The sequence below is a fragment of the Orycteropus afer genome, unplaced genomic scaffold, assembly GCF_000298275.1.
Source record: "Orycteropus afer afer isolate SDZICR_OR568_19922 unplaced genomic scaffold, OryAfe1.0 scaffold00045, whole genome shotgun sequence".
Classification (NCBI taxonomy): Eukaryota; Metazoa; Chordata; class Mammalia; order Tubulidentata; family Orycteropodidae; genus Orycteropus; species Orycteropus afer.
In genome coordinates, this window is record NW_006921632.1 from 1,392,173 (window position 1) to 1,406,141 (window position 13,969).

The 13,969-nt window shown below is 50.6% G+C and overlaps 1 protein-coding gene across 1 annotated transcript; it reads right to left on the reverse strand.

The window, feature by feature from the left end:
• Positions 1–6,955: 6,955 nt before the first annotated feature.
• On the reverse strand, positions 6,956–12,400 carry GPD1 (glycerol-3-phosphate dehydrogenase 1). The gene is made up of 8 exons (XM_007937819.2): positions 12,360–12,400; positions 11,681–11,858; positions 10,413–10,553; positions 9,658–9,796; positions 9,300–9,412; positions 8,362–8,595; positions 8,037–8,143; positions 6,956–7,052 (listed from the first exon to the last, which is right to left on the reverse strand). Exons 1-8 carry the CDS (start codon positions 12,398–12,400, stop codon positions 6,956–6,958), a joined length of 1,050 nt encoding a protein of 349 aa, XP_007936010.1.
• Between the last annotated feature and the right edge of the window lie 1,569 nt (positions 12,401–13,969).

Consider the following 13,969-nt stretch of genomic DNA (forward strand, 5'->3'; position numbering starts at 1 on the left):
TTAGTGGGAATATTGGTATACAGAACCTTACTGCCTTCTCTTGTCTCTAATCCATCTTGATTACAGGAGGGTTTCTTCTATTTTCAAATTAACAAAAACTCTTCAAAATTCCCAGACACTCAGGGGGCAGGAGTGCATGGAGGGATGGACACAGGGAAGACGTAACTATCGGGAGGAAGTATGAGGGGAAATGCTGTATTGTGGTAAATTGTGGTCAATGTCATAAGACAAAGTGTATGTGAACTGCTGTATGGAAAGTGAATTTGCTCTGTAAATTTTCACCCAAATCACAATAAAAAAAAATAAAATAAAAAAAAATTCCCAGACAATGGCAAGGCAGTAGCAGTAGAAATGCAGAGGACAGATACAGAAATTATTCTGGAAGTAGAATTTAAAAAAAAAAAAAAAAAAAAAAAAAAAACCTCACTGCTGTCGAGTCGAACCTGACTCATAGTGACCCCTCTTGGGTTTCCAAGGTGGTATCACTACACAAGTAGATTGCCCAACCTTCCTTCTGAGGAGTGGCTAGTGGGTTTGAACCGCCAGCCTTCTGGTTAGCAGTCTGGCACTATGCTACCAGAACTCCTGGAAGTAGAATAGGACTCACCAACTGAATGGATTAGAAGTTGTGAGGCAAAGCTGAAAAGGTAGCAAGTTAGGAAACTTCTTCAATTTGGATTCTGTCAACAGAAATGAGAAATGTGTGTGTGTTGCTATGTGAGCATGGCAGGGAAGGGGGCAGGAGTGTTGGTCAAGAAGATCATAAGCTGGGTTTTGGACATGTTAAAATTAAGATGTTTAACACAACATTCAGGAGCTCAGGTGGCGTAGCACCTAAGGCATTTGACTACTAACCAGAAGGCTGGTAGTTCAAATGCACCAGCCACTCTTCAGAAGGCCAATCTACTTCCATAGTGATACTACCTCGGAAACCCAAGGACAGGTCGCTGAGTCAGATCTGACTCGATGACAGTGAGTTGGGTTTGGTTTTTAACACAACAGTCATGGGATGATGTCTATCAGGCAGATGGAAACAATCGGGGCAGAGCTTGGAAGAGAGACAAGGCCAGAGATACAGATCAAGGTAATAGATGACACCAAAGTAGAGGATAAGAGGCGAGTGAGAGAATCCAAAGCAACAACTCTTTGGAGATGGAAACAGGTAAAAAACATGGGTAGGAAATTCCCAGGGGAAATCCAGAAACATCTGGAGTGGGGGGTTTTAACTACATTTCCCTTCTTGAATGAAAACTCAACTTGCTAATATTAAGTCACCACCACTGATGGAGGTGTGCTGTGTCCTTTGGATTTGGTGGAACAGAATAAAAGCTGAGAACTGTTACTGCAAAGTTAAGTGCCATGAAGATGGACAGATGGGACCACTGGTGGGAATGGGCAACTAGATCACTGGTAAGCCCTGGGTGGAAGTCAGTTTAGTGCACTGCTTGTGAATCAGCAATATAGGCATCATCTAGGACAGAGAGTAACAAATGATCAGAAGGCTCATAATCCCTAAGCCCCAAAGACAAGAATCACTGATATACTGGTTAAGGGAATGGGCAGAAGTAGCTTGAGAAGGTAAGAATTTTAGTTTCAGTTTGTTTTTTAATAAAGATCTTAATATATTCAGTGGGAAGAAGACAGTAGCTAGACTAAAGTAAAAGAAATGTAGAGTGGGGAAATGGATCAAGATCCAAGTTGGCCCAGGAAAAGATGAAATTAAAAACCCAGGTAGAAAGATTAACCCTGGAAATGAAGGAAAATTTTTGAGGTTAGCAGAACATTCTTATCTGAGGAAAATCCATTTTCTTAATAAGCACAAGGTTGTCTGTCTATTGTGGGAGGATGGAGTTGAACTGAAGATTTTAGAAAAACAGAAATAAAGGGGAAGAATTGTTATTGAAGATGCCATAGGGGTGAAACCTGCAAAGGTTATGTAGTTCTCTCTTTTCCTGCCTCCTAAACATAAGGGGAGCTCTGGTGGTGTGGTGCCTAAGACATTTGACTGCTAACCAAAAGGCTGGCAGTTCAAACCCAACAGTCACTCCTCAGAAGGAAGGCTGAGCAATCTACTTCCGTAGTGATACCGCCTCGGAAACCCAAGGAGGGATCGCTATGAGTCGGATCCAACTCGATGACAGTGAGTTTGGGTTTTCTTGGTAAACATAAGGAAGCACTGGAGGCTCAGTGGCAGAATTCTCCCCTATAACAAAGAAGCCCAGGGTTGGGTCCCTGGCCAGTGCACCTCATGTGCGGCCACCACCCGACCACAGAGTCTTGAGTGTTCTTGCTATGATGCTGGACAGGTTTCAGTGGAGCTTCCAGAATAAGACAATCTAGAAAGGAGGAGGGAACTAACTTCAGGAGGAAGTGAGAAATTGCAGTCAATGTCGTGAAACAAAATGTGTATGAACGCTATGTGGAAAATGAATTCGCTCCGCAAACTCACCAAATCACAAGAAATTTTTTTTTTTTAAAAGAGTAAGACAGTCTAGGAAGAAAGGCCTGGCAACCGACTTCTGAAAATCAGCCGGTGAAAACCCTGTGGATCCTAACAGTGGGATCTGTAACCAATTACGGGGATGACCCAGGTCTGGGTGGCATTTAGTTTTGTCATGAATGGGGTTGCCCTGAGTCAGGGGCCAATATGAAGACTTCAAACAAAACCTCAATGATCAGGTTTCTCCCCTAGAAAACTCATCCTTCAAACGATAGGTCCATCCCTTCAGTTTAGATTCACTCTATCTTTTTACTCCAAACGTAAAGCACCTCATGCTATGAAGGTCGCTGAGAAGAACATGGCTTCTGTATCAAGAGTTTACAGCCTGATGGGGATTAGATAAAACAAAAAACAAACTCGTTGCCATCCACTTGATTCGGACTCCTAGCGACCCATAGATCAGAGTAGAACTGCCCACAGCGTTTCCAGGGCTGTAAATTACCAAAGCAGAATGCCACATCTTTCTCCCACAGAGCGCCTGGTGGGTTCAAATCGCCAACCTTTCGGTTAGCAGCCAAGCACTTAACCACTGCACCACCAGAACTCCTTGGGGATATGTACCGCAAAATCTGTGAGACGAGGTAGAAGGCAGTAGATGACCAAACCAGAGAAGAGACATTGTGAGAGTGCAGATCAGAGCCATGCCTAGGCGAAGGCTCGAGAAAAATTAGCTGAAAGATGGAGGCAGGGAGTGTCTTTTTAGATGGATGAGAATGTTTACACCAGCTAAGAAGAGGGAGGAGGAGAGCAGCAAAAGAAGGAAAGGAGATAACCAGTATGCATAAAAGGTATCGGAAACTCCACGGAGCGGGGTGCAGCGGACCAGAAGGCAAAGAGGGATTATTCAAAGTTAGAACGTGAAGCGCTAAACCACAAAGCTGGAGCCAAGGTTTCCGGCAATCAGCGCTGCGCTTTAGCAAGGCTGCTCTGCACCAGCAAGGAGGGTGAACTGGAAGCTGTGGATGGAGATCGCGGGCAGAGGCTCTCGCAGAATATGCCCGTGACCTCAAGGGCACCGAGCCTAAAGACTAGGCGGGTGGACGGATGTGGTAAGCAAAGTGTTGGCTCCAAGTCAGCGCTCAAAAAGCGGATAGAAAGCCCCTGGCCGACCCCTGCAGGTGGCGTACCTGGATGCTGCAACACCCTCCTGTCCAACCGAGGCCTCAGCACGTAGCGTAGCGCTGTTAAGGTCTCCGCAATTTCGTACCGCAACAGAAAACAGCACCCGGAACTAAAGACGTGAGGGTAACAGCCCTGGGACAATCCTGAATGCCTAGCTACTGGCGCGGAAATCGAGCTTTTCCCCCTCCCATCTGCCTCGCTTACCCTCTAGAATTTAGTTCCCAACCGGAGAAAACCATGCGCTTGACACAGCACAAGCCCGCCTACTAAGGCGGGAACCGGTGCCAGCTGCTTCTCCGGCTGGTTGCTTCTTTTCCACTTCCGGCTTCCGAGGCAGCCATCTTTACTACTTATCTTTAAAGGAGACTTTCTCTCTGAGAATCCCGTTGAGTTCTGGGAGTTGTAGTCATTCTCCATTGAAAGCGGGTCTTTGATGACCAAGTTTCTAGAACCGGAATTTTTAGGATACTCAGTCAAGGTAGAATGGACTTGATCATTCTCTCAGATTTGGAAAGAACCCGCCAGTCCTCAGCGTACAGCGCGGTGACGTCAACAGGAGCTAGGTAGATTTTCTCGAAGTCACCTTCTGAGGTTCATCGCGCGCCCCCTAGAGCCTGGAGCTGCCCTCTTCCCTTAGCGAGTCTGCCCACCGAGCTCAGGTAGGAGCCTAACCGGCATCGCGAGGCTGGAACCGCAGAGGGTGCGGCAGATTGGCCCATCACCATGACAGAGTGGGAGTTTAATAGCGCTGTGGTTAAAGCATTGAGCTGCTAACCAAAAGGTCGGCGGTTTAAATCCACTAGCCCTCCGCGGGAGAAGATGAGGCAGTTGGCTTCCGTAAAGATGTTGTTGTTGTTGTTAAGTGCCGTCGAGTCGTTTCCGACTCATAGCGACCCCATGCACAGCAGAACGAAACACTGCCCGATCCCGCGCCAGCCCCACAATCCCTGCTATACTTGAGCCCATCATTGCAACAGCTTAGGAAATCCTATGCGACGATTCTGTTCTGTAAGGTCGCGGTGAGTCGGAATTGACGACGGAGGAGTGGGCACGGTGAACGAACCTCTAACGTCTTGTATGTAACCTCCCCGCTTGCAGGCGGCATGATACCACCCCTGAAGAGCACCCGAAGGCTGCGAGGTGGGGGTGGGTACCCAGTTTTGGGGGAAGGGGGTGGGGGACAGGATGGGGACTGAATGCGCATCGCTGCTGGGAGCAGTGATTATCGAGGTGAATTATTTTTTTGATTTTCACCTTACCTACCAAAAAACAGTGCTTTGGGATGTGAGTTATGAAAACTCGCACATTCATTGATTAACGACAGCATACGCAAATGCCCCATGTGCTGAAGCTCCCTTCCTCAACTCATTTCTGGAAAAAAAACACGTTTTATTGGGTGGACATGAAGGCCTGACTCACAGGCCTCCATTCATAGTTATCTGTGGAGTGAACACATTCCCAACCAAGGAAAGGGAGCTGGTCTTTTGGGGCCGGCTTTGACTCCCTGGGGAGACAGCTCTGGTTTCAGTGCCTGACTTGGGCCCAGCTAGGCGTGGAGTGACTGTGCCCCTCAGCCACCTTGCTGCCTTTCACTACTAGCAAGACTAAACTCTCAAGGGCTAGGGCCTGAGAGGAGCCCACCTACCCAGTTTGTATGGAGTGTGGGAGGGTTAGGAGCTCTGGTGGCACAGTAGTTAAAGCATTCAGCTGCTAACCAAAAGGTTGGTGGTTCAAAGCCACTTTACTGGAAGAAGGTGAGGCAGTCGGCTTCCTAAAGATTTACAGCCTTGGAAACCCTATGGGGCAGTTCTACTCTGTCTTTGTAGGTTTGCTGTGAGTCAGAATCCACTTGATGGCAGTGGATTATGGGAGGGTTAACATAATGCTGGCCAGGGCAACAGTGTGCCAAGTGCTGCCACACAAGCCCTGAGATCCTCTGCTGGCTATGGCAAGAGTCTCTCTGTCCTTGGGGACTATTTATAGCCAGGGGCCCAGGCTGCTGACCTGTGACATTCCCTTGTTGCCACCCCATCCTGGAGGAAGGCCAGTGCAGAGCACACTCCTCTCCCTCCTGCCTGTCCTGGCCTACCTTCTCACCCCAAAGCTTGAAGTGGTTTTATTTGTTCTTCCTCCTTGAGTTTCCCAGTTCCTGGGTAACTGATGTGGTCAATATCCCATGATAAGGCCTTCATTCGAAAGGAGGTGTGGCCTCTCAGGATCCACCCACCTGGGAACCAGCTCACAGTTTTCTCCCTGTCCCTGCTAAGCCTTTCCTCCTCTCTACTGTAGCCTCCAGGTGTCAGATGCTAGTTGGCTGTCTTGGCTGCTCTGGGGGCAGCTAAGAAAGAGGTATAGGGTTTGAGAGGAAGAAAGGGTGGAATCAGAGATGTCCTCCAGGGAGATAGTAGCAGGACAGGCCCAACAGACACCTCCCCCACTAGAGCTTCTGAGAAGGGAGGCTGGGCAAATACAAAGGTCACAGGGAGCTGAGTGATCCCAAGCCTGCTATGAAAAGGTGTTGCTCTGTCAGCAGATTAAGTTGCTCTCCCCAAAGAGGGTGCTGAGGGGGAGGGGGAGTGAAGGCTTGGAAAGGTCACACAGAATGAGGAGGAACTGGCAACTAGAACTGGGAAGTCTCTGGGGAGAGTGGCAAGCCCTGGGGCCAAAGATGCCAGTGTGACACCAACTGTGGTGCCAGGGCAGCCTGGGGGAGGGGACAGGGAGTGACCAGAGGTTTATGAGGACGCACATGTTGCTAGGAGAAGCTAGAAGGGGCTTGTTTGAGATCTTTGTATTTTGTTAACACTGAGATCCATTGATGCTGTGTGGGGCCTCGCAGAGGTCAAAGCCAAGGGGCCCGTAGGGCCTATGTCAGCTAAAAAACCCAGACCCTCCCTGGTAGCCCTTGCCTCATCCCTCCTGTGGCTGTGGTACTTCTTTAGCCACTTAACTGGGCTTGAGAACAGGATTCCTGGTTTGTATGAGGCAGCAACTGGCAGCACTTGCCCATGCCCCACCACCCCTGCCAAGCAGGCAGCCATGGGGCTTGGTCCTGCCTTTATCAGAAGACAGAGAGAAAGAAAGCCTCACATCTGGAGAGGGACAGAGTATGCCATTTCTGGCCAAGATGTGGTGTCTCCAGGCTGCAGGCTTCTTAGGGGGTTCAGGATCTCAAGATGAATAGCTGGGCCCCAGAGCCTCTTATTCTCCAGTGAAAAGCTGAGAAGAGGCTGTTCCATGGGGAGTCCTGGAGATCATGGTGGCCAGGTGCCCCAAGCTTCTGCCTGTCCTTGTTGGGGTAAAGCAGCAGCCTGGCCTCAGCCCCAGGCCTGCTCACAAGTGTTCTGGATGATTCTGTAGGCAGGTGATGAATTTAGCCACTGGCTGGCTCTCGTAGCATATCTTGTACACAGCGGTGAAAAGGGGGAACCTAGAGTGGAGAGGGAGAAGCCTAGCTTAATCATCCTCTCCATGTCTGCATCCCCCAACAACACACTCCTTGTCTACCCCATTTCCATCCACTCTCCTACCGGTCCACCTTCTAGCTCAGGCTGACTCTGGCTCTCAGTTTCCACTTGCTGAGAGTTTCAACTCTCTAGCCCTGGGTTTTAGGGTCAGGTTGCTAATTGCTCTGCTCCCTCTCTAACTGAACTTGCCGGCATGACTCCCTGGCTTAAATGTTTTGCTGAAATTAGACAAACCTCCTGAGCCTCAGTGTTATCCACTATAAAACAGGGCCCATATAACAAAGTAGTGAAGATAAGATTGAAGGTGCTCAGTAATTGCCAGTTTCCTTCTTTCTCATCCTCTTGCCGAGGCTGCTCCCTTTACCAGGAGGCTTTACCCTAATCAGCCATGAGCTGATCTTTTGAACCCTGTTTCATACTCTCTTCTTCTAGGATTCTTTCCCACATCAACAGAGCTCTGCTCTGATCAGCCCAATCACCCCAGCTCTCTTCTGTGTTCCCTGAAGCAGAGACCATCCTCCTCATACCTCAGCACCCAGGAGAGAGAAGGGTTAGCATTGAGGGAGAGGCTCAGATGGGGGCTGATAGACATAAAAGTGCTACAGTCCGATGGGTTTATTTCTGGTGTCCCCGAGCTCCAAGCCACATAGCAGAGGACAAGGAGGAAAAGACAGAAAGGAGAGGCTCCACAGAGGCCCCATAATGTAGAGTAAAGAATACCAGACTGGAAGGAGTTCAGAAGACCCAAATCTGATGACTTGAACTAGCCAAGAGACAATAGGTATATCACAGAAGGTCTCCAAGTTCTGATTTCATTATCTGTGAACACAGGTAGTAGTTCCCTCTCTCCCATTTCACAGATGGTGGAGGGTCCAAGGAAATGATGGACAGGGAGAACACTCCTGGCTGTGGCCCCCTCAACCAGCGGGCTTGCAGCAGATACTTACTTGTCCACCAGGCCCTTGTGCTGGAGGATGCTGTGTAGCTCCTGGGCTGTCTGGGGCCCCTGCAGCTTCTGCCCATTCAGCATTTCTTTCTCCAGCTGCTCAATGGACTGTGAAGGCAACAGGGTAGGGGAAGGGTGGCAGTAGGAGAGGAGGGCTGTCAATAGGAGGTAGAAAGTCAGGGGCTCAGATGATAGGTGGGGTCTTTGGAAAGAAGGGGTGAGAATGTTCAAACAGTCTTAATGTTTCTGCTCAGGAGGTGTCTTCTGCCTAACACTTCTATCTTGACAGGGCCCACCCTCTGTTCTCCCTTCTCCCTGGGCCACACCTTTCCTGTGCGAGCGAAGGCCTCGGCCACCTTGCGGTTCCGCCCTCCGTAACAGGTAGTAATGAGGTCAGCAACACCGCAGCTCTCCAAGAAGGTGGCAGAGGACACAGGGCCACTGCAGAAGAGCTTGGCGAAGGCAATCATCTCCATGAGCCCTAGCCGGATCACCGCTGCCTTGGTGTTGTCGCCAAAGCCCAGCCCATCACAGAAGCCAGCCCCCACGGCCACTATATTCTTTGAGGAATAAAAGTTATGAGTGAGAAGAGGACTCCTCAGCAGTTAGAGTTTTCAGCACCTGCCTCATGCTCCTTACATCAGCATGGTACAGCCAATGCATAAGTGAAGTATATAGTATATGGACCCCTAAACTGTTTCTACCTCTTGGCTTTCCTTCTCTGTACCCTACTTCTCTTAGACTATGCCTGTGCTTCCTGGCTCCCTGCCCTGCTCTGTACTCCATCCTTGAAGACATTTCATGAAAACTACTCTTCTTTCCAGCTGGCCTGTCCATCTATGACCATTCTGTTCTATAGCCCCAATGTCCACAGCTCTGAGTAGTGTCCAGGATCCATAGTTCTGGCCATCACACTGTCTAGATGTCATGGCTATCTTGATTCCCATTAGCCTGGGAGCTCCCCTAGGGCATTTCCTCTTCCCCTTGAACCATCCCCTGGAACCCTGGAACCAGGGACAGGGATGGCCCATAAGGGGCTAGAGGGAAAAGGGAAGAAAGGTCCCCAGTGTCTGATGATGAATAACTGGCAGGCCTAAATGACCTTGGCCTTGCTATTGCAGTTCTTCCTTATGTTATGGGACTCTCGGTACCAGGAGCAATTCCCCAAGAGTGAGAGCCTGGAGCACCAGCAACCCTGGGTAGCTAAGCTGAGCACCACCTTTGGGCCCTTCCCACTCTATGACTTCCTCTATGCCCCTCTCACCTTTAAGGCTCCACAGATTTCTACTGTGTCCACCTCTTGCACCACAGTGATGCGGAAATTGGGTGTCTGCATCAGTTCTTTCAGAAGCTGTCCCTGGGCTGGATCCTTGCAGCCTAAAACAGGCAGTGGGCAAAGCTTTGGAGGGAGGACTCTGACTGTTCTTCCTACACCTGTCCTAAGCAGGCCCTGCAACCTCTTTCCCTGGGGGTATATCCCAGCCCTCCCTCTCCTCTGATATTTGGGACTTCTTGTCCCTGCTTTATGGGAAGGAGGTGACTAGGTGGGTGGGAAGGAGTATGGGGGAAGGGATGCCATCAGAGCTGCATTGTGTATGTGGGTGGTGGAGAGGGGCTCTCACCAATGGTTGTCTCACAGAACTTCTCATCAGCCACCTCGCTGGCAATGTTGGCCCCCATCAGCACACTCATGGGGATGCCAAGGCGCTCCCCAATCACTTCAGAGATGAGCTTCAGCCCGTTGGGGCCCTCGTCTACCCCCTGGGCACAGGATGGAGCTCAGGCCAGGTGCCCTTTATACCCACATGAGGACTTTGCACCTAGAAATCCTGCCCCTTCCAAATCCACTATTCATCTGTATTCCTTCCCAGAGGTCCTGCCCCATTCCAACCCCACTAAAGTGGGCTGTGAGGAAAGCAGACAAAGTGTGGAAAAGGAATCCATCTGAAAACCCCATCCACATACTCTTAACCAACCTACTTTCTTTCCAAGGCATCACAGCTCATCCACATCTCTCAGCTCCCCTTCTGAGTTCCCTAGTCACACTTCCATCCCGGTGGTCACTGCTCTGAACCAACTCTTCTTTCATGCTCTTCAAACCAGCCTACTTTTCATGCCACCCAGGCATCCCTTCTATACCCCCTCAACTCCCCTAAGACCTTTGCCTCCAAACCAGTCTCTTACCTACTACCTAATCAGCCTCTTTCTTCCCAACGGATCCCAGCATCTGACTGCTTTCTCAAGCCTCCCCAAACCAAATCTCTCTGAAAACACTTGGTGTACTCTCATTTCTGTTCTCATTGCACTCACTCTAAGCCCCACACCAGTTAGCACCACTGCTTCCCCACCCCCATCAACATGACGGTGTCCCTGGCACCTTAATTAGAGATACGCCAATGGCCTTTGCCTTCAGATGGCCCTTGAGCTGGTCACAGATCTTGCCGATGAACTGATGGGGCACCACAAAGATCAAGATGTCAGCATCTGCTGCAGCTTGGACCACATCTGGGACAGCCACCTGTGGGGGTGACCAGGTGCTTATGGACCTGGCAGACCTCCTCTCTCAACCCCTATGGAACTCCATTCAGGAGATCTGGGAGCCAAAGAGTGAGGCTATGAAGGAGAAGAAATGGAAGTTTAGGGACTGAATCTGGAAGGGGCTGAACTTAGAGGAACAAGACACTCAGTTCCCTTCCTCCAGCCATTACTCTCTCTCAGTTCTTGCTGACCTGGACTCTTGAGGACTCTTGGAAACCTCTTCCCACTTCTCTCCCAGCCATTGGCTGTGGGACAGTGAGAGAGGCCAAAGGAGGCCCCAGCTTGGCAGAAGGGAGAGGCTGAGTAAAATTTCATCACTGTGCTCCTTAGGGCACCCAGCTGAGAAGGGGAAGTCTTAGATCTTCCTGCTCCCTCCCCTGCTTCTCCTTTCCAGGTGTTGGGAAAGCCACATGGTTTTGACCAAAGACCTTAAGTCCAAGAAGCAGCTTCTAAGTCTGCTGATAACCCAGTAAATGAGTAACAGGAGTAGAGCCTGAGGTGGCACTAACCAGACCCCAAATCTGGGAGCCCAAGAATCAGTCTGTGGTTGCCATGGAGACCAACTTCCTCATCCTCTCCTCTCCTTCCCACCTGGGAGCCTGTAAGGGGCAGCATTAGATTACTCAGTAGGCAAGGTAAGCACTGCTTGCTTATGCTTACTTACTAATCTGTAGTGAATAATTTCACATTTTTTCACCACATCAAAAATTCTGCTTCTAGGTATGGCTGGCATTTGTCTCCCACCCCCACAGCACCTTCCTACAGAATCAAAGCCTCTTTTTTTCAAATTTACAATCCCTGACAGAGTGCCCAGTAAGCAAAGTAAGCATGGGTTTACTCATCTGAGTAAGCATAAGGAAGCCCGCGCTTACATCGTCATTGGGTGATCCACCCCTGGTAAGGGGGCAGAAATGCATTCGGGTTTTCCTTAGTCCCAGAAAGAGGCCAGGGAACTGTTTGGGGGCTATCAAACAGGTGCTGTGCAGAAGCTTTCCAGGTGCAGCTGCCACCTGGGATGGTCCCTCTCAGCAAGGGACCCCTGGTGAGTCTGCTCTGCCCCTCCTCAGCCTTCCTTCCCCCTCTCCCTTGCTAGGTGTTAGGGCTCACCACATTAGGGGGCAGCTTGTGCCCTGGCAGGTATTTGACATTCTCGTGCTGTGTGTTGATGATCTCTGTCAGCTTCCTGCCCCCGATGTCTTCCTCAAACACCCACATGGCCACCCTTGGGTCGAAGTTTGCCAGCTGAGCTGCATTGCCACCCACGATCTTGGCGATGGCAGAGCCCCTGTGGGGAGGGGGGGGAGGCACAGTATGGTACAGCGGTGGGGGCGTGAGGGAGGGAATAGTGTCGGCTGACTAGTCAGGAGACAGTCTCTCACAGCCGCCCACCAGATTATTTATTCGCTGCCTTCCTTGTCAACCCCACTCCCGTGACAGAGTGTGTGTGTCCCCAGTGACCTGGCACTAGGAAGGAGATTCAACGTGTCTCACATTTAGCTGCTGGAGAAAGGGGTTAACCCTTCTGATCCCCCCACTTCCCCAACCCCAAGCAGCTTTTCAGGCAGGGAGCACCCTGGAGGCTTCCCTCCTATGGAGAACAGGTGCAGCTGTCCAGCAGGCAAGAGCCAAGGGAGGTTTGGGCACCGTCTGTCCTGGCGCGGGGGCAGGGGGTGGTAAGCACAGGAGCAAAAAGCAGGCCTCCTGCCTGCTAAGCCTCACTCCCTAAGCCACTGTGTGCTTGGAGCAACCCACCCTCCCCTCTATATCCCTTGACAGAGCCACTTACCAGTTGCCAGAGCCTACAATGCAGACTTTCTTGCCAGCCATGGTGCCGCTTCTCTTCTGGAGCCGGCTAGGTGCCACACGCCCTGGGTCCTCTGCCGGCTAGGAGCATTTAACTCCACCACACGTGGGTGCAGCCAAGCCCCACCCTCAAGGGGTGGGTGGAGAGGCAAGCACCCAGTGAGAGGGAGTCTGGCAGAGCCAGGGAAAGGGGAGAAAAGGGTAGGGACAGGTGGGGGACAGGAATGGGACAGAGACCAAACCCTGCATTTGCTGAGATTTGCCAGCCGACAGTGCTGGCGAATTCCTTCCTTGGCAGCAAGGTTCTTAGTAGCCCAGTTTGCTCCCTTGCTCCCCACCCCATGGTCTGATTTTGAGGTCTGCCAAGAAGCAGCCCAGATAAGGAGCCAGTGACTTATTTCCTCACACTCCCTCCTGTCACCCAGCACGGATCAATTTTACTCAAGTCCTAGCAAATACGGGAGTGCTTTTTTTCCAAAGGTAGCCTCAAACTATAGGGCCCGTGCCCTCCTAAAACCCCCAAGAATGCTCTGTAGGTTTGTCCTGTAGCACTGACAAGGATCACATATCACTGGTCCCACACTAGCTCCACTGCAGGGCTGTGGGAATGCTCGGTGGGCCCACTTTGAAAGGTAAGACCTAAGGGTAAGGGCCTGCTTTGGGCACAAACCAGCCCAAGGATAGGAAGAGACTCCAGGATTCCCTAGGGACAAGGTCTTGGTTATCCAGTGGTCATTTCAGGGTCTCTCACCAACGGGCTATCTCAAATGACCCTACCTGAACAACTTGCAGGGTGGAAGGGTGGGAAAGGTCAAAGTTGGAGGGCTTTGAGACTTAGTGGCCTACAGTTCTCCATTTGCAAACTCAGGGCCGAAGGAAGAGGAGAGGAAAGAAAGTAGACAAATTGTCCACTGCCTTAGAGAAACCATGAACTCCCAACAGCCCTTCACTGTTGGGTTTCTAAGCTACTGTCCTAAGGCCTCTCTCAGGCTAATGGCTAGTTTGCAGAAGGCAGAAATGGGAGGCAGGACTTGAAGCAGCAGTTACCCTCAGGGGTAGCCATGACCTCTGTGAAGCTTTGTGATCTCAGAATGCTGCAATTGAGAGTCAGTGGTGTGTGTGATTTTGGGGGGAGGGGAGAATGCAAGGAACACATTCAGCAGTTACAGGGTCCTCCAATGCCCACAGCCATCTGTTTGACCAAGAGGGAGCCCTGGTTTCTAGGCTGATCTGGAGAGTGGAGCAAGAGGCCTACCACTCTCGCTGTCTGTGCACCTTGGCCTAGAGGGCTGACACCATTGTGTGCTCACGTGCTGACCTCCTGGTTTGCAGACTGCTGAGTGGGTGTTTCCACTCCCCTGGGCTGCTGCTGGCTGGCAAAAGGGTAAGTACTGGGGGAAAAGAGGATTGTGTGTGCAACCACTGGGTAAGGGTAGTGGGTAGGAGATCAAGATTGGCGAGAAATAATTTTCTAAGTTCCAGGGACTGCCCAAGAAAAGTCCACCATATTCTCTTCCCATAGCCTGGGAGTTCCCTTAATAACATACATGAAATCAGCAGTCAGCAGTTTTCCTTAGAACAAAGTTGCATCCA

What these genes read in the sequence shown, in the direction of transcription:
- GPD1 (XM_007937819.2), bottom strand. Translation starts at nt 12,400, where the DNA reads ATGGCTGGCAAGAAAGTCTGCATTGTAGGCTCTGGCAACTG. An exon ending in TTGGCGTATCTCTAATTAAG is followed by an intron (nt 9,797 to 10,412) that starts GTGCCAGGGACA and finishes TCCTGTGCCCAG; the next exon opens with GGGGTAGACGAGGGCCCCAA. An exon ending in GTTCTGTGAGACAACCATTG is followed by an intron (nt 9,413 to 9,657) that starts GTGAGAGCCCCT and finishes TGCCTGTTTTAG; the next exon opens with GCTGCAAGGATCCAGCCCAG.